At 38.1% G+C, this 21,324-nt stretch overlaps 2 protein-coding genes across 3 annotated transcripts; both read left to right on the top strand.

Annotated features, from left to right (window-relative positions):
* The first annotated feature begins 10,254 nt into the window (after positions 1–10,254).
* On the top strand, positions 10,255–13,505 carry LOC111338798 (uncharacterized). Of its 2 annotated transcripts, none has more exons than XM_022945328.2 (4): positions 10,255–10,401; positions 11,859–12,015; positions 12,297–12,400; positions 13,013–13,505. In XM_022945328.2, the coding sequence occupies exons 1-4, from the start codon at positions 10,363–10,365 to the stop codon at positions 13,247–13,249; spliced, it is 537 nt and encodes a 178-aa protein (XP_022801063.2). In that variant the 5' UTR covers positions 10,255–10,362; the 3' UTR covers positions 13,250–13,505. The 2 variants fall into 2 exon arrangements, with proteins under 2 accessions (XP_022801063.2, XP_022801062.2); XM_022945327.2 differs by having other exon boundaries at positions 10,257–10,401; positions 12,297–12,412.
* A 2,730-nt stretch (positions 13,506–16,235) lies between these two features.
* On the top strand, positions 16,236–20,183 carry LOC111338799 (uncharacterized). Its single transcript, XM_088741697.1, has 5 exons — positions 16,236–16,321; positions 17,268–17,383; positions 18,315–18,477; positions 19,085–19,218; positions 19,763–20,183. The coding sequence occupies exons 2-5, from the start codon at positions 17,345–17,347 to the stop codon at positions 20,006–20,008; spliced, it is 582 nt and encodes a 193-aa protein (XP_088597823.1). The 5' UTR covers positions 16,236–16,321; positions 17,268–17,344; the 3' UTR covers positions 20,009–20,183.
* Positions 20,184–21,324: the final 1,141 nt, after the last annotated feature.

The raw sequence follows: 21,324 nt of genomic DNA, 5'->3' as shown, positions 1-21,324 counted from the left end.
AGTGAAAGTTATACTTCAATGCCTCAAATATTCACACGTGGCTATACCTGAATGCTGAAAATTATAACTAACAAAATTATAACTGACAAAAATTTTTCCAAGCAACCTTCATGGCTCTACGGCAATCTAAAGTAATATTCAGCCAACGGAAACCTCTGAAAAGCCCTTCTCTAAGATGTGTTAAAATGCGTTACTTATTTCAAATGAATACAATGAAAATGATAATACTGGAATAGACAGTCTGAAACTTGCGCAGCAAGTATACTTGCAAGCGATGCCAATGGCTAGGAGTTAAGTTTCAATTTCAAAATCACATTTTTCTCTGTTTAAGAAAACCTAGCCTGCTGAAACGTATCGTCATTGTCGGATGAAGTTCGGAGTTTAAAGTTGTGGCTGGTAAAATTCACACTTGAAATATGTTTTGTCATTAGGTGTTTAACATATTGGAGCTATTGTCAGCAACAACTGTTCGTTGATCAACAGCTGTTAGTTAATAACTGTGCCATCGACCAAGTAAACGGTTAATTTGTTTTTCGTTGTCAAACTTTCAAGCTTTTGAAGGCTTTCCTCCACTCTTTCTTGAGCGGCTGGAAATGATTACGCGAAGTATGCTCCGGCAATTTCGGCGTCGATTCATTTTCTTTTGCGTTTATCGATGACAGCAAGATCTCGCAGCAAAGTAGATAAAATCATACAGTTTATTCACAAACCTTAACTAGAGACATTTAAAGTAATTCATCACGTAACATGCATCTAGAGAGCTTATATATAAGCAAGAATTCATCCTAATGATGCCTGCATGGCTCTCAAAACGATTACAACTGATTAAAAAGCGATCTACAATAAATTCCTCTTCCACAGACAGGAAAAGTTCCACTTTGATTCGATGAAAACATTCAGTAACGGAACCGCGCAGACAGAGCAATATATTGAAATTGATCACCAAGATTTAATTCGCGTTGCAGTAGTACAGAGGTTACATTATTAAAGAAATGACCCGTTCCAAAGGTGTCAACTCTTGAAACCGTTGGTGGCACAATTCCACTAGGTAGTTTACTAGAGTTCTTGAGTAACATATTTACTCAAAAATGACCCTCTTACGCTGTGGCGACGTGTCTTCTAATCCTCGGGACCGCGTAAGAAAACCTTAAGTTGTCTTATGCAAAATGTCAGAAGTTTAAAGGCCTTTCAAGTAGTTGATGAATCTTCTTACGAATCTAAACTTGGTATCCTGCGTGACATAGCGTATGGATATGATCTCGATGTCATTTGTTTCTCGGAAACCTGGTTGAATGAAGCAATTACTGATCACGAGATTCTTCCTACGGCTTACAACATCTACAGACGCGATCGTGATGGTCGAACTGGCGGTGGCGTTATGACAGCAATCAAAAGCTCACTTTCTTCATTTCAACTTAATGTACCGTCCGACTTTTCAAACTTGGAGATGGTTGTTGTCGAAATTAATAACTTAAAATACGACCGTAGTATTTTATTAATTAATTGTTATCGTCCTCCAGACAACGACAGTTTGTTGGTCTTTTCTCCGATTTTATGAAGTCCTTGGTGTTCGATCGCTACTACTCTGTTATTGTTTTAGGGGTTTTAACTTCCCTAGCATACAGTGGATTGAAGGGTCAGGATTTTCATGCTCTTCAAGTGGTGATGACTTTGGTTTTACAAGCCTGCTGATGGACCTTTATTTCTTTCAGCTAGTGGAGCAACCAACAAGAGGAAATAAAGATCTAGATCTCGTTCTAACTAACACTCCCACGTTTGTGTCGGAACACAGAACTGGGCCATCGTTGTGTGATATCGGACTTTCCTCTAATCACCATCCTGTCTTGTTTGACTTTGAAATCGATTTAAACATTAAAGAAAGTGATCGCTTGAAGTGTTTCGCCTTTAAAAATGTAGATTTCGAGTCCCTTAAGCACGCTCTTTTGTTAACTCCACTTAGCAATGATATGCACAACGTCAACTCCATTGAAGACTTTGATTCTCTCTTGGAATTATGGAATGATTTTGTTTTTGCTGCATTGGACACCCGTATGTCCCAAAGGTAGACTGTAAGCGCTCAAATCGTCCTCTGTGGATTTCTATTGAACTAGCAAAAGAAATACGTAAAAATAGAACAATGTGGAGGCGCACAAAGAAATAAAAAACTCCCGAGAACGTGGAAAAATTCAGGAAGTTTAGACAGAAAATCAAGAATCGTCTACGGGCTGAAAGAAGGAACTACGTAAAGAATATGTGACGAAATCCACAGAAACTCCAAACGTTTCTGGTCATACTTTTCTTTTAAAAGCAAAAAGAAGCCGATTCCTGAAAAGGTGGCCTACAATAACGCTGTCTTTTCCGATGACCAAGGACGTGCAGAGGCTTTTAATGACTTTTTCAAATCTATATATATAAACATCATTCTGCCTGTGAAGTGAATGTTGACGTGCCTTTACTTCCAGGAGTAAAGAACTTTTTAACTCATGTCATAGTGTCAGTTCACGAAATCGAGAACATACTGCGCTCACTTGACACTCATAAAGCTATCGATCACGATAAACTACCTACGATCCTATTGAAAGAATGTGCAGAGTCTCTAGCATCCTCTATAACAGCGATTATAAATTTCAGTCTGAGTCATGGCTTTCAGTTATCTGATTGGAAGAGAGCAAATGTTTCTCCAATTTTTAAAAAAGGCAAGAAAGATATCGTAGACAATTATCGTCCCGTGTCTCTACTACCAGTTATTTCTAAAGTCCAAGAACGTTGCGTGGCTTCGCGTCTCGTTCCACGCGTGAAGGAGTTACTATATCCATTCCAACATGGTTTTCAAAAGGGAAGGTCTTGGGTCACGCAACTCTTAGAAGCTTTTTATGATATTGGTAGCGCGCTAGACCGAGGGATTGAAACTGATATTATCTATCTTGACTTTACTGAGGCTTTTGACTCTCTATATCCCGCCAAGCTGGGATCCAAGTTATCAACCTTTGGAATCAAAGACCCTTTACTAACGTGGTTTTACTCGTAGCTAACTGGGAGGAGTCAGAGAGTGGTGATAAATGGAACGTCTTCTAGATGGACCGATGTAGGGTCAGGTGTCCCACAAGGGTCACTATTGGGACCGATACTGTTCTTACTGTTTGTTAATGACACGCCTAACGTTGTTTCCAGTGCAACACCGGCTATGTTTGCAGATGACTCTAAATGTTACAAGGTTACTAAACACCATCTTGATTACTTGCATCTACAGGAGGATATTAGACGCGCTTTCAAATTGGTCTCTGCGAAATGAGTTGTTTTTTCAGCCTACTAAGTGCAGCAATTTGAGAATTTCTAGGAAGCACCTTAGTCCTCCTCGCAGCTATGTTTTAAATGATATTAATGTGGAGGTTGTCACAGCCGAAAAAGATCTAGGTATTATGATTGCAAATGGCACCTCTTGGAAAGATCACTTTGTCAAGATTGTAGCTATAGCTAATGGGATGCTTGGACTTCTCAAAAGGAACTACGCTGATATTGTTGGTAGTATGGCGCTTTTGCGTCTTTACTGCTCTTTAGTGCGCTCTCATTTTTGTTTTTGCTCTCAGTTATGGGCCCCTCAGTCAAGTAGCAGCAATTTAATCCTTGTTGAAAACATACAAAGGAGAGCCACTCGATTTATATAAAGGAATAGTAACCTGTGTTATATATAAGGCTCGTTTAATCAAGCTTAAGTTATTACCGCTAAGCTACTGGTTAGAATATCTTGACTTAGTTTTCTTTTTTAAGTGCCTTCATGGGCTTATGGATTTCACTCGTGAATTTAGTTATTATTTTTCTTTTCTAAAGGGCAACACGCGCCGTGCTTCATCAGGGCTGCATTTAAAATTAAATGCCTGTCGTACGCTTTCCTTTCGAGACTTTTACTTCAACAGAATAACTTTGATGTGGAACAGTTTACCTAAAAATATCAAGGATTCAGACAATGTAAGCTCTTTCAAAAGTAAACTCAAGTCGTTTTATTTTACGAGACTTTTGAATGCTTTTGATGGTGACAATTTTCGTTCTTTCAATTTAATTTGTCCTAAGTGTCGACTTCTTCTGTCTGTACTTGTTAAGTTAAATTAAGTTAAGTTGTAATTTTGTATACTTTAGAATGTTACTGTGCGATTTAAATTATTGAATTGTAATCAGTCGGATCAGGGGAGGGATCTTTTTTCGGGATATTTCTTCCCGGGATTTTTTTTTTTTTTTTTTCGACGGGGCTGGGAGTGGGTGTATTAACCAAGTAGGGGACTTATGTCCTATTGTTATACACCTGTCCTTGTACTTGTACGAATCCATAAATAATAAAATAATAATAAATAATAATATCGAAAGTTTATCTTCTTGGTTTTGGACCTAGTTGGGTTGAGTCCTTGCCAATTGTTCAGGACTTTTTTGCTGTTATTGACTGTTTAACTCTTTATTCATTTATTCATTAATTTATTGATCGATTTATTACTTTTTAATAAAGGGGCTAGCCGGTGTAGCTAATGGATTGCAGGAGCCCCTCATTATATCTTCCTGTCCAAAACCTCTCGCGGCTTTGTCTCTCCTTTCACTGCTCCACCGTTTAATGTTTCAAAGCGCACACACTGAACTACTGTAGGTAAAAGTTACTGCACCCACCTCGAATCTTTTTCTTGAGCATGTTCTTTGGATTACATTTATTGGTTTCGTTTCAAGAGTTTAGAATAAAAAAACTGCAGGTAGTGATCAGTTTTATTTGAAGTCTTGGTTAAAGTCCGCCTTGAAGCGGATTAGAGTAAAAATCGAACCATTGCATATTACGTAGATATCTCTCAAAAGAAGGCTACTGAAGTGAAGTTCGGTAAAAATGAAAGTCACCTTACCATCTGCAGTAATAGTTCCGGCTTTAACTGAGCGCTGTTAACTTTTCTCAGCTTTTAACGCGAGTTTTGCGTTAGATTTATTTTAAATTACAAACGCCCTAGTTACAGGCAATTGCACCTTCTTACAAACTTTCTTTATATGAAGAAATGAAACGCAGCTTAGATAATTGGCGATTAAAGTGTTACGTGGTTTGCCTGAAGAGTGGAAGCCAAGTTGATCCTAACTTGTCTATGCTGTAAAATTTTTTAAAAGTAAATTGAATAAAGAAAAAGTTGACACAGCGTAAGAAAAATTGCATCTCATGCAAATTTTCGCCTGAAAGAAATCATAACTAGGTTGAGTGGTCAGCTAAAAATGGGGGAGGCGGGGTGGGTGGGGGGGTGTCGATTAAGATATCTTAATCTCTTGGAGTCGATCCAATCCCCCGGCCTACAGAGCTTGGGTTGCCTGTGATAGGATCTCTTCTTCACGAAACAAATGAATGGCGTCACGTTTGTTCTTGACAACTGCAACAAGCTTGAGTGTAACCTGGGTTGATTAAGACTACCACAAGCCATTCCTTCGCAAATAATTAATTTAATTAACCCTTTCCACCCTAACATCAGCACATATATTCTCCATACTGTTCCCTATACATTTCCTGGGGTGGGGATAAGGAGAATTTGTTAAACAATCAAGAACTTGTTTAGTTGGTGATCATTTCCTTTATTCTCCTGACCTTAATGTGTGATTCAGGGGTGATATTGTAAGGAGAAATTAGATGCTGGTCACTATTGGGATCAAAGGGTTAAAAAGCAGTTTGCGAGTAACTTTTAAAATTTTAAAATCGATATGTGTCATCAGACTATAATGAGTCGAGCCTGTTTTTAGCAGTCACCTAGAGAATGAATTTCTAAAGTCACATTGCTGGATACAAGTTAAGAAATAAGTGGAGTCTAGTTCTTTCTGTAAGGACGAGAGCGATTAATCACGAATAGCACCGGATAGTGCTTCATCCAGTGGATAGCACCATTCACCTTACGTAGCAATCTTGGCCTGAGAATAAGCTAAAAAGTTTACACGACAGCGCACGGAAATGAAATCGAATGAGAACGCTATCCATCGGTTTATAAAACTCCATGGATTATACTACGCTATCCACCAGATAGTTATTCATCCAGAGGATAGCACTATCGACCTTTCGTATTAACCAGGGCCTAAGAATAAGCTAAAAAATTTATTGTCCCTCTTTAACATCCCCAGTTATTACTAGTCCACCCACCTGTAAACAGGAAATACATCTAAAGCTTCCCACCCACCCACCTTCCCCTTTGATATTTGAAAACGAAACTTTAGGATGTTAATTTGCCTGGGAACAAGAAAAACATTAGGCAACAATATTTGTCAGAAAACAAAACTGGAAAGCAACTTTGGTCCTGCTATTCTCGATGGAACTATTTTTGATTTCATCCGAGCTTGAATGAGTTTTGGAGCTAAGTTTTGAAAATGATGCGAAGATGATTTCAAACCCACATCTAGTTCCCAAGCCTCAGGATTTCTAATTGTCTAATCGTAAACTTCTCGGACACTGGTCTGGCACTCGCCTTTCTCATCATATGTCAGCGGGAAGGGATTCAAACCTATCAATCAAACCATCCTCTTCGTCAACTTTCACGGGATATAGTAACAAAACAAAAAGCGTTTGACGTCATCTATTTCAGTTCTTTCATTCACACTCACACAACCACAATACTAAATATTCTTACTGTTGGCCATACATTTCTATAATATAACTTCTTATAATTTACTTTTCAATCAAGCGATGTCCGTAAGTTGATATTTGTCTCTTTTTTTTTGTGTCATCGCCTGTCTTATTGAATATATATTCATTTTGCAAAGAGAAATCATCCCTCTCGGTCACTTCTAGGAATGAAAGGGGTTAAAATTTACACTTTACGGAACTAGTGTTAAATTCCCGATAATGTTCAGTTTTTGTTTCGTGAGATCTCTGACATGAAGAACGTGTTTTAGATATATAAATATATGAATAAATGCGCATTTTTCACTTTTAGAAGGCATGTATATGATATAAAAGGGGTTTTACAGTCATAGATATAACTTTGTCATGGAGCAATTTTTCAGAGAACCTCGAGACGTTCACATTCGTGGTGAAGAGATCCCTCATCACAATGTCGATTGAAGATCAATCATTGGACGCTTTGAAAAAGGTAAAGTGTGGTACACTGCTTGATTGTTGAAACCAGAACAAAGCAGAAAACAATTGATAGCTTATTCTAAAAAAAGAGGAGCTGTTGGGGTACATAGTTCTCTAAAATATGGGCAGTTTTCAATCCTCATACAGTCGGGGTCAAGTTGAAAAAAGATCCAGTTCCACACAGCTTCAAAGTCAAATCAAATTCAAATCAGGTCATTGGGATTTATCGAGGGAATTATTCGTTTTCTGAGATTCATCAGCAAGTAAAATTTTCTCTTTGTTGTGACTCAAAATTCTAGGCCGAGGTTTTCAAATGGGAAGGTAAAAGTTACGACCGCGCCTAATTTACTAGTCTACGAGAGAATTCAAAGGAAAACTGCAATAACTTGAATATCAATCAAAGGCTATAACTTTCGAGAATGGAAAGTAACACTATCTTATTAAATAATTAATGCGCATGCTTCGGATATGTATTATGGCGTACATGGCTTATTCTCCCTGTAAATTATGAATTGCCTATTAAACTCAGTTTGTATAAAAGTTTTAGGAAAAACTTGAATGTCTCCCGCCCGAAAAAACAAGAGCTAGCTGGAGATGAAGGTGAGCATGCATGTCTCTTCTTTTCCATTTTGTACAGTGTTGTGTGGCTTCACGCTTGAATGTTTCCCCAAATGCAAACCAACTCAAAACTCTTGTTAGTATTCATGTTTCACTTGAAAACACAGAATAAGTGATGAGTTCCACAACACTGATCAAGAGCTGGATAGATATCCGTAAATTATGAGTTTCAATAATTCATTTCGTTATTGATAATAGTTGGGCGTTACAACTTTGTTTCTATGAGTTACAGTGCGTGATCGAGCAGTTTCGCGACTACTTTTATTTGGCGAATACCTCACAAACTACGGGAAACATTGTTCAATTATTGTCCATTTATTCACAAGACAAATCCATTTCTTATACAAGCATTTTTTTCCTTTACTAAAGGAACGTACTTGGCTTGCAGAAGAATCGACTTCGAAGGTTTAATCTGTGTATGTATGCGTCCTTGGCTGTGTATGTATGCGTCCTTGGCTCGCTGATCACTCTATATCACCAATAAAATGATTCCAAACATCGACCTTCAAAACAAGTACAAGCAGTGAAAGTCGTACTTCCAACTCTTCAAATATTCACACTGGCTTGAGCTATACCAAAATGCTGCCAATTATAACCGACAAAAACCGTTTTCCTATCAACTTTCATGGCTATTAGGCACTGTAAAGCACTATTCAGCCAATGGAAACCTCTAAAAAGCCCTTCTCTAAGATGTGCTAAAATGTGTTATTTATTTAAAATGAATATAATGAACATGATAATACTGGAATAGACAGTCTGAAACTTTCCAAGCAAGATACTTGTAAGCGATGCCAATGATTAGAAGGTAAGTTTCGATTTCAAAATCACATTTTTCTCGGTTTAATAAAACCTAGCCTGCTGAAACTTTTCGTCATTGTCGGATGTAGTATGGTGCTTGAAGTTGTGGCTGGTAAAGTTTGCACGTGAAATATGCTTTCTCGTCAGTTGTTTAACATATTGGAGTTATTGTCAGCAACATATACAATATAACGGCTATTCGTTGATCAACGGCTGTTAGTTGATCATTGTGCCATCGAACAAGTAAACGGTTAATTTGTTTTCCGTTGCGGATTCTTTAAGCGTTTTATGGATTCTCTCCGTTTCTTTTAGAGCGCCTGGAAGTGATTCAGATAACTTTTTGTTCCCGAAGAAAGCTTCAGTGTTGGCGATGATAATGGTTCCGTTTCTGATGTAACTTTGAATACTCTCATTCCACGGCAAGGCGTAAGCTTTCCCATCTTTATCATCCTTATCACCGGAAAAATGTAGTCCAGCTAAAGTATATTTGCTAGCCTCTTCTTTCTTGGCCAGTATTGGACAGCCTGAAGTTCCTGCAAGCAGTACCCCATTTTTCTTCTCGAGGTGAATCAATGATACTACGTTCTGGTCAGCTTCAGTTACGTCACGTACAGTAATTTTTTTGAATTCCTTTTCATGATCATCACTGTCGGCTTGATAATAGAAGGCGTACACTGAACTACCTGGTGTTATAGACGTTATAGGTTGGGCGATATTTATTGTGTGAGAGAGCGGCGTTATGACCTCACCTACTAACTGCTTTAGAAGGTCGTCTTCTTTCTTCTCCCAAGGTTTGTAGGCAGTTTTTTCAAGAGTATATTCATACTGAAATCCCAGCTTCACCATTGCAATATCTTTGTTTTTGAAATCCGCGTTATCTCCCGGTTTCACTACGTTATCCACCAGATAGTGATTCATCCAGAGGATAGCACTATCCACCTTTCGTATTAAGCAGGGCCTAAGAATAAGCTAAAGAGTTCATTGTTCCTCATTAACATCCCTAGTTGTTATCAGTCCACCCATCTGTAAACAGGAAATACATATTAAGCTTCCCACTCATCCTTCCTTTGATATTTGAAAACGAAACTTTAGGATGTTAATTTGCCTGTGATCAAGAAAAACATTAGGAAACAATACAGATCAGAAAACAAAACTGGAAAGCAACTTTGGTCCTGCTATCCGCGATGGAACTGCTTTCGATTTCATTCGAACCTGAGTGAGTTTTCAAACTAAGTTTTGAAACTGATGCGAAGATGATTCCAAACCCACATTTAGTTCCCAAGCCTCAGGATTTTTAATTGTCTAATCGTAAACTTCTCGGACACTGGTCTGGCACTCGCCTTTCTCATCATTTGTCAACGGGAAGGGAATCAAACCTATCAATCAAACCATCCTTTTTGTCAACTTTCACGGGATATAGTAACAAAACAAAAAGCGTTTGATGTCATCTATTTCAGTTCTTTCACTCACACTCACAAACACAGTACTAAATATTCTTACTGTCTGCCATACATCTCTATAATGTAATTAAACAATGTCCGTAAGTTGATATTTGTCCCTTTTTTTCTCATCGCCTGTCTAATTGAATATATATACATTTTGCGAAGAGAAATTCCCTGTTGGTCACTTTTAGGAATGAAGGGGTTAAACTTTACACTACGTAAGAAGTAGTAAGTTCACAATGATGTTAAGTTTTCGTTTCGTGAGGTGCTCTGAAATTAAAAACGTGTTGTTAATAAACAAATAAATACACATTTTTCACTTTTAGAAGGCGTGTTTATGATATAAAAGGGATTTCGCAGTCATAGATATAACTTTGTCGTGGAGCAATTTTTCAGAGAGCTTCGGGAGGTTCGGCGAAGAGATCCATCATCACAATGTCGATTGAAGACCGATCATTGGACGCTTTGAAAGAGGTAAAGCGTGGTAATTTCTATGTTCATGACTGCTGTTTCCACCATCTGAGTTTATTCCGTCATTAGTTCGTGCGAGGTTTCAATTACAAATACAGATATGGCCATATTTTTTTTAGTAAAAATCACTGCCGATAGCTTGTTCTCTTATTATTTTTTTTTTAAAGTTTGATTGTCGAAACCATAACAAAGAAAAAAACAATTGATAGCTTGTTCTAAAGAAACAAGAAGCTGTTGGCGTGAATAGTTCTCTAAAATCTGGGCAGTTTTCAATCACCATACGGTCGGTCAAGTTGAAAAAGGATCATTAGACGGGTCGAGAAAATTGAGAAATAAATCAGAGTTCATCTCATGCATTTCCAACTTTGACACAGCTTCAAAGGCAAATCAAATTGAAATTGGGATTTATCAGAGGAGTTATTCGTTTTCTAAGATTCATCAGCGGGTGAAATTTACTCTTTGATATGACTCAAAATTAAAGGTCGAGATCTTCAAATGTGAAAGCAAAGGTTGCGACCGCGCCTAATTTACGAATCTGGGAGAGAATTCATAGGAGAATTACAATAACTTGAATATCAATCAAAGGCTATAACTTTGAGAATAGAAAGTAGCACTGTCTTATTAATGAATTAATGCGCATGCTTCGGATATGTATTATGGCGTACACGGCTCATTCTCCCTGTAAATCATGAATTCCTTATTAAACTAAGTTTGTATGAAATATGATAAGTTATGTTCGGTAGCAAATACAGTATTACGCTTTGATTGTGCCTCTGCAAACAAAATTTTATTAAGTTAAAATTGTGGTTTTTTTTTATATCAAACCTTGCTCAGATAATTTGAAACGAGTATGAGAGCGATCTTCGCAGTAATGGACACTACTTAAGTTGTAGTGAAAATAAGGCCTGAAAAAAAAAAAAAAAAAAAAAAAAAAAAAACAGGCCTGTACGGGATTATTAGAGCCCATGACCTTTGCGATACCGGTGCAGTGCTCTACCAACTGTGCTAACAAGCCAACTGGGAGCTGGTCATTATGTTGGTTCGTAATTAACGAAACGTCAGTCACTTATGCTTGCAACAGTCCTTCTCAGAGCTACTCTCACCTTTATGATCAAATGTAAACTGACTGGTAAGCACCCTTCGCTTCGTTAGAGCGTCGTTAGCCCTTCATGCTGGAGAAGGCCCCACACTCAATACGTCAACTTGACGATGACATCCCTTCCCTCCCTCGACACAGCACCACAGTTTCTTTAGGAACTTGCCCCTTTAATCAAATGGCACTTGAAGTCCGATTTGCAACTGCTCACCCACACAGGTATGTAACTTCGTACAATGATCTTCTCTTGCGCATAGCATACCAGTTTCCCCTTACCCATGGCTTATGTTCCAGTTTCCATTGTCCAAAGTCTGTTGTCTATGGTCCATCGTCAATTTTCCATTGTCATTGTCCATTGTTGCAGGGAGGCACTGCTACAGTCATAGACAGAAGTGATTATGGTTGGAACCCGCGCAAACACAAGCTTTATTCGATGAATGACACCGGCCCAGCTCCAGATCACTACTTGCACGTCGATAGCGCCGGTCACTTGAAAGCAAATGGAGGAGTCAATAGTGATAGTGAGTAAACACAAGGTTTTTAGAAGTTTTAAGTCCCGGTTTAAATCAGAAAAAACCGGTATCATCATTATTATTACTATTGTTACTGTCGTCATCGGTTTAAATATTATTTTTAATATCATTGCTGCCATTGTTTATTGAAAAAGTGTTCTTGGGTCTCTGACTTTTTCAACTGAAAGCCGCCCTGTGGTCGTAACCTGTGAATTACCAACTACTGTTTGAATCATAAAGGGCGATATATATTTGATTTGCCATGATGGCTCTTTATCTTATTTTTACAGATATTTTCACTGTCTACACTCAAACTGTGGGGTCTAAAGTTGTTGTTATGTTGGAGCACGATAGTACAAAGAAAGTTGTGGCTATAAGTACAAACTCCGACGAGGTATGTGCAAAGGTACGTAACCAAACGATTTCTGTTTGCAAGAAAAGTCATCCCCTAGGGTCCTTTGATCGATGAGCTTTTAAACTTTGTAATGAATTATAATCGTTTGTCTCTCGATTTAGTCACTTCCGACGTGGATCGGAAGGTTTGACGGCAAACCGCACCACAAGTCTTCTTCATGCGATGTACTGGGTGACGCCTATATTGTGAGACAAACGGTTATACTTCACTACCAGTGTGACCAGTAGCCGTAAGCTTTTCAAAATTTTCAAGTTTTGAATAAATACGGAGGGTCAAAATTTACTTGATGTTATGATGGTCACAATTATCGTCCATCATGCCTTCTCAAGTCTGACACCTGTTTCAACCCTTCAATTGCAAGGATAGACCAACATTTTAACTCTCCTCATAATTTCACTGCATTATCTTTAAGCATGATACAAAACAGGTTGAGCTACAGACGGACTATAACTGGCATTAATGAAATCGCGCATTCGAACAAGAATGTAGACGCTATAATTTTGGATGAGACTTTCTGCCCTTCTTGAGCATAACTTGTAAATGATTTTAGATGTTTTTGTTTTGGAATTAATGTATTGTCTATTCCGACAGACCCTTCCTGTAGGGACCACTTTAAGTCAGTTCAATAACTTGAGCAAGGCCAAAGCTTCCGAGCCGAACATTTTGTTCCACAAGAAACCGCGGACACCTGGGAGTGAGCATTTTCACTTGCAGTCATACTTGGATGCTCAGAAGAGAGTTGGATTTGACCCTAATGGCATTCCAATGCCTCCTTCTAAAGTAAATCTTCAGCACCCTGCAAGTCTTTTCAAGATGTACACTAGTTAAGCGCTTTCAACTTTTCTCAACTTTTAACACATGTTTGTTAATTTTTTTTTTAATTAAAAAATTTCCTTGGAAACAAGTAATTTTACCTAATTACAAACTTTCTATACATGAATCCGCAATGAAACCCATCTTAGATAATTGGCGAATAAACTGTTATAAAGAACCTTGACGTGAAAAACAAGGCTGACTCTAACAAATTTATGCTGTATGATTTTCCAAATAGCAAGTGGAATAATAAAAAAAAGTTGACGCACCGTAAAAATATGAATTTCATGCAAATTTAGTCTGAGAGAAATCATATTTAGGTTGAGAGGACACGAAGAAATTTGGAAGGGACGGGGGTGTCGATCCAACCCCTTTTTGCAGAGCTTGAGCTGCCTGTAATTGGAGCTTAGGCTAAGCTTCATATGGCTTGTTGGGTAAGACTGTCACAAGCAACTCCTCCGCCGATATTCTCATGTACGTACACCAACGATCGTATTAGCTCAAATTACAAATGTGACGCCAACCTCGTTCCCAGGGCCTTTTTCCCTTAGTTGGGGTGGGGCGTGAAAAGGGAAAGGGGTCCGGGTACGAGGTTGGTGTGAAGCACGTCACCACCGTCCTATTAAGACCCTATTAATGCTGAAATCAGGCTGCTGATAGCCTATCTTATAAGAAAATTTTGTTGAGGTTTTGATTAATGCAATGTTGCAAAATCCTGCCATAAACCCTCCAGTATATGATACTCCTTACAATCGGTGACAAAATTGTTGACGCGTTGATCTTTTCAAGCCCCTATGACTTCAATATTATCTCTTTTGCCCTCGTTGAGTTAACCGTTTCGCCCCCAACCCCCCAAAAAATAAGGAAAGGGGTCCGTTAATGATTTAAAGTGTGGTAGTAACGGGACTGTTATTCTTCACATAAATAGGATTCTTCAAACGTCATGTGTCAATCACGTGATGTGTCAACTAATTTGGACGTTGATTGTGGTTCCAGGTCCACCCATCTGTAGACAGGAAATGAACTCAATTATTACCTTTTCCCCCTCCCTCCCCCCTTCGAGATATATGCCCCCCCCCAGCAGCAAAGATGCTTCAATTACATGTGACGGTTTAAAACTAAGTTTAAAAAAAAAACACCGAAAGAGAAACGTTTTTCGGCCAACAGTGCTTCAGCTCGATTCGAAAGAGTTTCTTCTTTTTTTTTCATTCTGATAATAAACCCCGCACGTTTAGAAGTCCCCTTGGATATAAACTTTATGACAAATCGTCATAATCATATGACTGTTGTTGTTAGCTCCCAACACACAGTTAACTCACAACAACCCTTTTCGCGGAATTTCAATTTTACTTGCTACTATTTCATGCAATGGTAACAGGTCACATTTAGCCCTGTGCCCTGTCTTCAGTATGCCCTCGCCCTTTTTCAGTCTCTCTCTTTGATCAGGTTTAAATCCTTTCTGACCAATTTACACCACACTTGGAGTACTTTAGGGTCAGCTGGAGGCATACCTCTCGGCAAGAGACATACAATGTCCGTTCAATGCCATTTAAATGTCATTTCTACGGAAGCCGAAAAGGGACAATCCAAAAATATTTTTCAAATCCCGAAAAATATTTCAAATCGCAATATTTATTTTAAACTCACTGTCGAAAAGTTTGACAAATCCAAAGATATTTTGCAAATCCCAAAAAATATTTAGAAGTCCAAAAAAATTTTTTCAAAATCCGAAAATATTTTCCGAATCCAAAAAAATATTTTGAAATCCAAAAAAATTTTTTCAAACTCCGAAAATATTTTGCGAATCCAAAAAAATATTTTGTCACGTGCTATTTGCGCCAGCAGTCACCCAGCGTTTTCTTGCCATATCCCGCATCATCCCGCATACAAAATGACGGAGGAACGAGGATAGAACATTTGCTGTCATAAATGTGGAAGAGAATGTGGGAACAATGAAACGTTCTGCCGTTGTTGTGGAACACTAAAATGGCGTGAAGAGGAAAGTGTGTTGTCCAGCTCGGGAGACGAAAGATCTGCTATAGAACATTACTTTAATAAGGGATTTCGTTACGAGACCATTGTTCACTTTCTGGTAGAATACCATGGGATTTCAATGAACATGAGGACTTTGAAAAGAAGGCTACGTCTCTATGGGTTACAAAGAAACCACCTTCATTCAGAACACACTGTTCGGGAAATAGTTAGACGAGAAATTGTTGTGAAATGGGGTTGACAGGCCTACACGACTCCCCAGTGCGTGTTTTGAGTAACCTATTCAAAGTTTGGCCCCACTGAGTCATGATGTCTTTGGGCGACCGTCCTCTTTTGTAAGATACGAGAAACGGATTTTTGTATATTTCGTTGAGTAGTGGTTGTGTTTCTATTAAATACCAGTGTCTCATGAAGTCTCTTTTAATTCCTTGTGGGTGACAGGAACTATAGTGTGTATACAGAAATGTCTCAGTTTGTTTAAAATGAGTACACACATCAGGGATTGCGTCTTTTTTTAATCGTTCGCCTTTGTAGATGTACAGCTATTTTTTTCACTGTCTCGATCGTTAAGTTGTCTTGATTGCTTTCAGCTTGCGCCACGCGCGCTGATTCGATCGTACTACAGTTCTTAGTGTTCCCATTTAACACAAAATATTTTGGATTTCAAAATATTTTTCTGAATTCGCAAAATATTTTCGGATTTTGAAAAAATTTTTTGGATTTCAAAATATTTTTTTGGATTTCAAAATATTTTTTTGGACTCGCAAAATATTTTCGGATTTTGAAAATATTTTTTTGGATTCGCAAAATATTTTTGGATTTTGAAAAAAATTTTTTGGATTTCTAAATATTTTTTTAGATTTGCAAAATATCTTTGGATTTTTCAAACTTTTCTACAGTGAGTTTAAAATAAATATTGCGATTTGAAATATTTTTCGGGATTTGAAAAATATTTTTGGATTGACCCTTTTCGGCTTCCGTACATTTCAATGTCATTTCAATGACATTTAAATGCTCTGATTTTTTTGACACAAACTTGCGTATCAAAATTCGCGACATCATAAATTGAGAAACGCAAATCTTGAATCGTAAAAGGTGAGATAATGGTGACTGAATGGTGAAAAGTGTGAATTTTTTTATTTTGTTTGGCTCGGTTGTATTTGAAAACGAAACCTTAGGATTGTGGTTGTGCTAAAACAAGGAACACGTCAACAAGACTTGTAAGAAAACAAAATTAGAAAGCGACCTCAATGTTAATATCCACGTGGTAGTTGTTTCAATTTCTTTTGCTAAGTTTTTAATTTGACAGAGGGTTTATTTCTAAACTATGTCTCATTCTGAAATTTCTCAAAACGTTTTTTTAAACTTTATTCGGCGAGTAATATCTTGGTGCGTCATTCTCTGTACTCTCGTCTGCCGTACTAAACAATGGCCTTCCCGTTTACCCAATAACAATAGGGACTTTAAGAAACCACGACGGCGACGCCAAGGAAGACTTCGATTAAAAAATGAACTTCTACTCTTAGTTAGAATTTCAAAAATGGTTGCAGGAGCTTACTGTCTCATACAGCGCCACAGCTCAACTTCAGCATGACGTCTAAAGCAGCCGTTGAGTTCCAAATGGAAATTAAAATAATTTGCCGTCGCGGTTTCGGTTCGCAGACGACGCAAATTTTGGCGATTTCACGTTATTGTTTTGCATAGGACGGCTAAGAAATGTACAAAGTTTCAAAACGCACATGCTGAGCTATTCTTCTGCCAATTAGATCTCTTGTTTTTCCACGTCCTCGTCGCCGTCGCCGTCGCCGTCGTGGTTTCTTAAGGTCCCTAATGAATCGATCTTTGAAATTCTCAAGGAGTAGCTACTCACTTGTCATACTCGAGAATGAAAGGATTAAAAAAAGCCGTCACAAGTACTAAACTAACAATGATGTAAATGTTTTGTTTTCGTTCGGTCTGTCGGTCATACAGACGCTTATAGCAAATGCGTTGATTTCGTTTTTCGATGGCGAGTACAAATAGAGACATTTCGCCTTTATAGACATCACTTTATCGTGGAGCAGTCTTTGGGAGAAGTTCGAGAAGTACACATTTGTGGCAAATTGATTATTTACAGCGATGCCGATTGAGGACAGATCTTTGGACTGCTTGACAGAGGTAAGAAGCAAGTCTATGTCAAAAATTCCATTCCTGATTGTATATATAAACTAGAGCAAAATTCGAATAACACATATGTACACGGGCCTCTAAATTTTAAATATAATTTATTACTGTCTCCGGGTCATCGTGTTTTAAGAATCGCCGATCAAAGTCCTAGCGATTAAGGAGTTATGAAGAACAAGTAGCTTAGGGCTTGACTTATCCTCTTAAATTTGAGTCTTGTTCCAAATTACACTTGTACAGGACCAGGATCGAATTGGAACACAGGATAAAAACGGAAAAGAAATTCTCTGTATATTTATCTTCTGCATTCCCCAAATTCCACGCAGCTTCGAAGTAAAATTAAATTCAAATCAGGCCTTCGAGGTTCATTGGTTGACTTCTTCGTTTCCTGAGATTCCTCAGCGCAGTAAAGTTCAATATTTTTCATGACTTAAACACGGATTCGAAATTTCAAAGCCTTTGATGCAAACCGAAAAGATAAAGCACGCCTAATTTGCATATCTGTCTGGGAATCGGAGAGCTGCTTTTTTGAATTGATGAACCCAGAAGAGTCCTTTTGTAATGTTAAACTCGATCGTTGGAAACCGACAGGTTGTGAACGTGTTGGGTGAGTTGTAAATAAACTTCGACGGTAAAAGGGACGAGGCAAAAATTTGTGGGACTTAAAACTTTGCCATAGTAACTGTGGACGAGAAAAAAAAAACCTGCAGGCTAAAAGACCTTCAAAAAACATAATCGCAGCAATTAGCCAAGCGAAATCTTGATCCATAGCAAGAAACCTTTTAGCTCAATGTATGATTGAAGATGACAGTTTCCTCAAGGTTTTGAGTTTGCCTCGCCTGCCCTAACATCTGTGTTTCTAATTGCATCTTGCACTCACCCTACCACACAAAAGTCTTGATCAAGGTTACAATTTACTTTTTAGGAGACCCCCCCTCCCCCCAAGGTTAAGACGGATCCAACTCAACGGCGACGATGGAAAACTCACATCCAAAAGTTTAGGTTGTTGAAAGTCACTTCCGGCGAGCACTATATGTACATTGACGACAACAAACTGCTGTCAGGTGTGGATGTCTCCGATGAAAAGGGTAAGTAGAAATTGTCATTATCAGCACCATATTACTGTCACCTAGGTGTTCAAGGCAGAGTATGCCTTAAATAGTATGTTGGTATGATATCATATTTATTTCCATTGATTAAAGGTAAATCTACATTAAATCAAAACTTTAGCCGTGGGTAAGATTCATCTGCTTTCCATGCGTATTCTCGAGTATAATACCGTCGCTCATTTTGGGGCGATCCGTTACCCTGATATGGTAAAATGGCGTAATTGTGGAATAACACTGTTTCTGAATTTCTCTCTGTCTTATTTGTGACTTGTCTTTTTTTTTTTTTTTTTTTTTACAGTTTTCACAGGTTTTTCACAGGTTGTGTATTTGTGACTTGTTTTTTTTTTTTTTTATAGTTTTCACAGGTGCTTACCAATACTCGGCTGTGTAGCCGCGCGATGCGGTTCCAGTCGAGGCCCACAAATTGATCCTTGCTCAGCATAGAGTCTCCAGTAGCTCAGTGGTTAGAGCATCCGACTAGATCACGGAGCGTCGTGGGTCCAAGTCCTATCTGGGGCTCGGATTTTTTCTATTACACTAAAAAATTGTTTCATCTTTACATGCTCACTTTTTTTTTTTTTGACAGCTAATTTTAAAGTCCACGATATCCTTGATTATGATCCAATGAAAGATGTCGCTTTTCATGTTATCATCTTGGAACACGCAAGCACAGGGAAAATCTTGGCCATAGATAAAGAACAGAACACTTTGGTTATGAAGGTATGTACGTTTCACCATCTTGACAAAGAACAAAACACTGTCTTTAGGAAGATACGTACTTTTCGCCATTTTGATAACGAACAAGACACTATCGTAATGAAGGTACGTAACTTTCGCCATTTCAATTTTCATGAGGTAAATCCGTTCAACTCAGATACTTTCAAGAAAAAGCTTTCAACATCTTTCAATCAATAGAAGAGTAAAAAAAAAAAATCACGCGTCAGTAGTTAGGATAATTTCATATGATAGGCTGAATTACGCGTGCATTTTCAAAAGACAACCCCTGAATAGTTTGATACAGAAAATTCATCTCAAGGTGTTGTTTGCTTTTTTTAGTGTACAGCTTGCATGAAAATGATTGTCTGAGCATTTTCAAACGAGTTAGATTTATTTTACGGGATTCTACTGGGACGGTAAATCCTATACAACTAAAGCGATTTAGGCAAGGTGATTTCCTGGGTAGGTTCACACAAACTGCATCTACTTTCGCACGCTTGATTTGGTACATTTTGAATATTTTTTCGGTGTTTATATTCATCTGTAGGAGATTGACCCGCCTCCAAGCGAGCTCATTAACTTGCTAAATGTCAGCAAACAACATCCTGAGGTTCTCTTCTACAAGATGCCTCGGTTTGAGCGAGCCCCGGAGTTTTTTCTGAAGTCATACCTGAGTGACAAACCACGGGTCCTAAAGTTCGACGAGAACGGCCAACCGAAGCTTCACGTGCAGGAGAGAACAGATTTCTACTTCAGACTGACACAGCCGTTAGAAGATGCTGCTACAAAGTAAACATGTAGTTGGTAGAGGAGCTGTTTCACAATGACATAATTCATTAGAACTGCTTTGAGAGACCCAACACAGTATCTAAACTAAAGTCAACTTGAAGAAATGTCTTCTTATTTTACTCTATCATTTTTCAAGATATCAACTTAAATTAAAAGAAAAAATGTTGAAGCACCATAAATACTTAATTGTGTTGATTTCCAATTTTTTTCCAGTAGTCCTAAATTTCGGTGATTTATCAGTAATATTTCCCGCCTTTTTTCAATTTCTTTTGGCGCCTTTCTTCCCATTTTTCTCAAAAGAAAAATACACTATTATAATAACATTTGTCTTTTCCAAGCTAAATCCTCACTGCACTCCACCGTGTACATAGGAAGTTTAAACAGTGTAAAATATAGGAAAACTATCACAGCTAGAATCCAGGTTGCAATGGAAGAGAAAGGCGGAAGGGAAAGGGGAAATCTCCGTCTACCAACAATCAATTTATAAAATCGTCTGCCAAAGTTTTCTTGTAAGGAATAACTCATTAAACCATTCCGCATTGATTGATCAGCCAATTCTTTCTTTAGAGGTTCGAATAACTGCACTCAGAGTTATTACAGAGAGAAAAGTTCGAGAAATACTCAGCTAGTGATGGGGAACGGTAGCTACGATCAGAGTTGATCAGAGTTCTTTTACTCGCAATTACTTTTATTGCGGTTAATTTTTAAAGTTGATCATTTGGTAGCGTTTGTCGTCGAAATGCGCTGAGCATAGCTAACGTGCTTCTTCGAGGGGACGAAATCTGTCCTTTGAATTCGGACAAACCGCGTCTTTTTCTTCCGTGAAATTTTGTCCGATGAGAAAAAAAAAACAAAAAACATTTATTCTTAGTGTGCTATTTTTTTTTTAAACAATTGACAGCATTCGAGGCCACCAGCCGCTCAAAAAGTTTTCCTTGTCTCTGGCGTTCTTTTCGCCGCCATTTCGATCTCCTCCATTCGCTTTATTATGTCACAGCCTTTTTTAACATATAGATAAAATCCCTGGTTTTTCCTGGCATTGATAATGAAAAAGCATTTCTTTGCCAAGTCCTCGTCAAAATTCCAGCTGTTTGATTAAATGGGGCACACTTCGTGGTAAAAACTTGTCGAGGAAGTCATGAAGAACGTGTAAGTAAATGAAATTCGGCTCTGACAACCTTCACTCGACAAACACCGTTGACAAGCCTTTATAATTTGCAAATATATGTTCATAGCGAAATATTTTCCTTGACACGCAATAATCAAAAGGAGAAATTCTCTTATGAATTCGACTAAGTTGAAATTTGATGACGAGCAACT

This window comes from Stylophora pistillata, chromosome 12, assembly GCF_964205215.1.
Source record: "Stylophora pistillata chromosome 12, jaStyPist1.2, whole genome shotgun sequence".
NCBI classification, from domain to species: domain Eukaryota; kingdom Metazoa; phylum Cnidaria; class Anthozoa; order Scleractinia; family Pocilloporidae; genus Stylophora; species Stylophora pistillata.
Note: the sequence above shows the minus strand (reverse complement) of the source record. Positions and strands in the feature narration are given on the sequence as shown.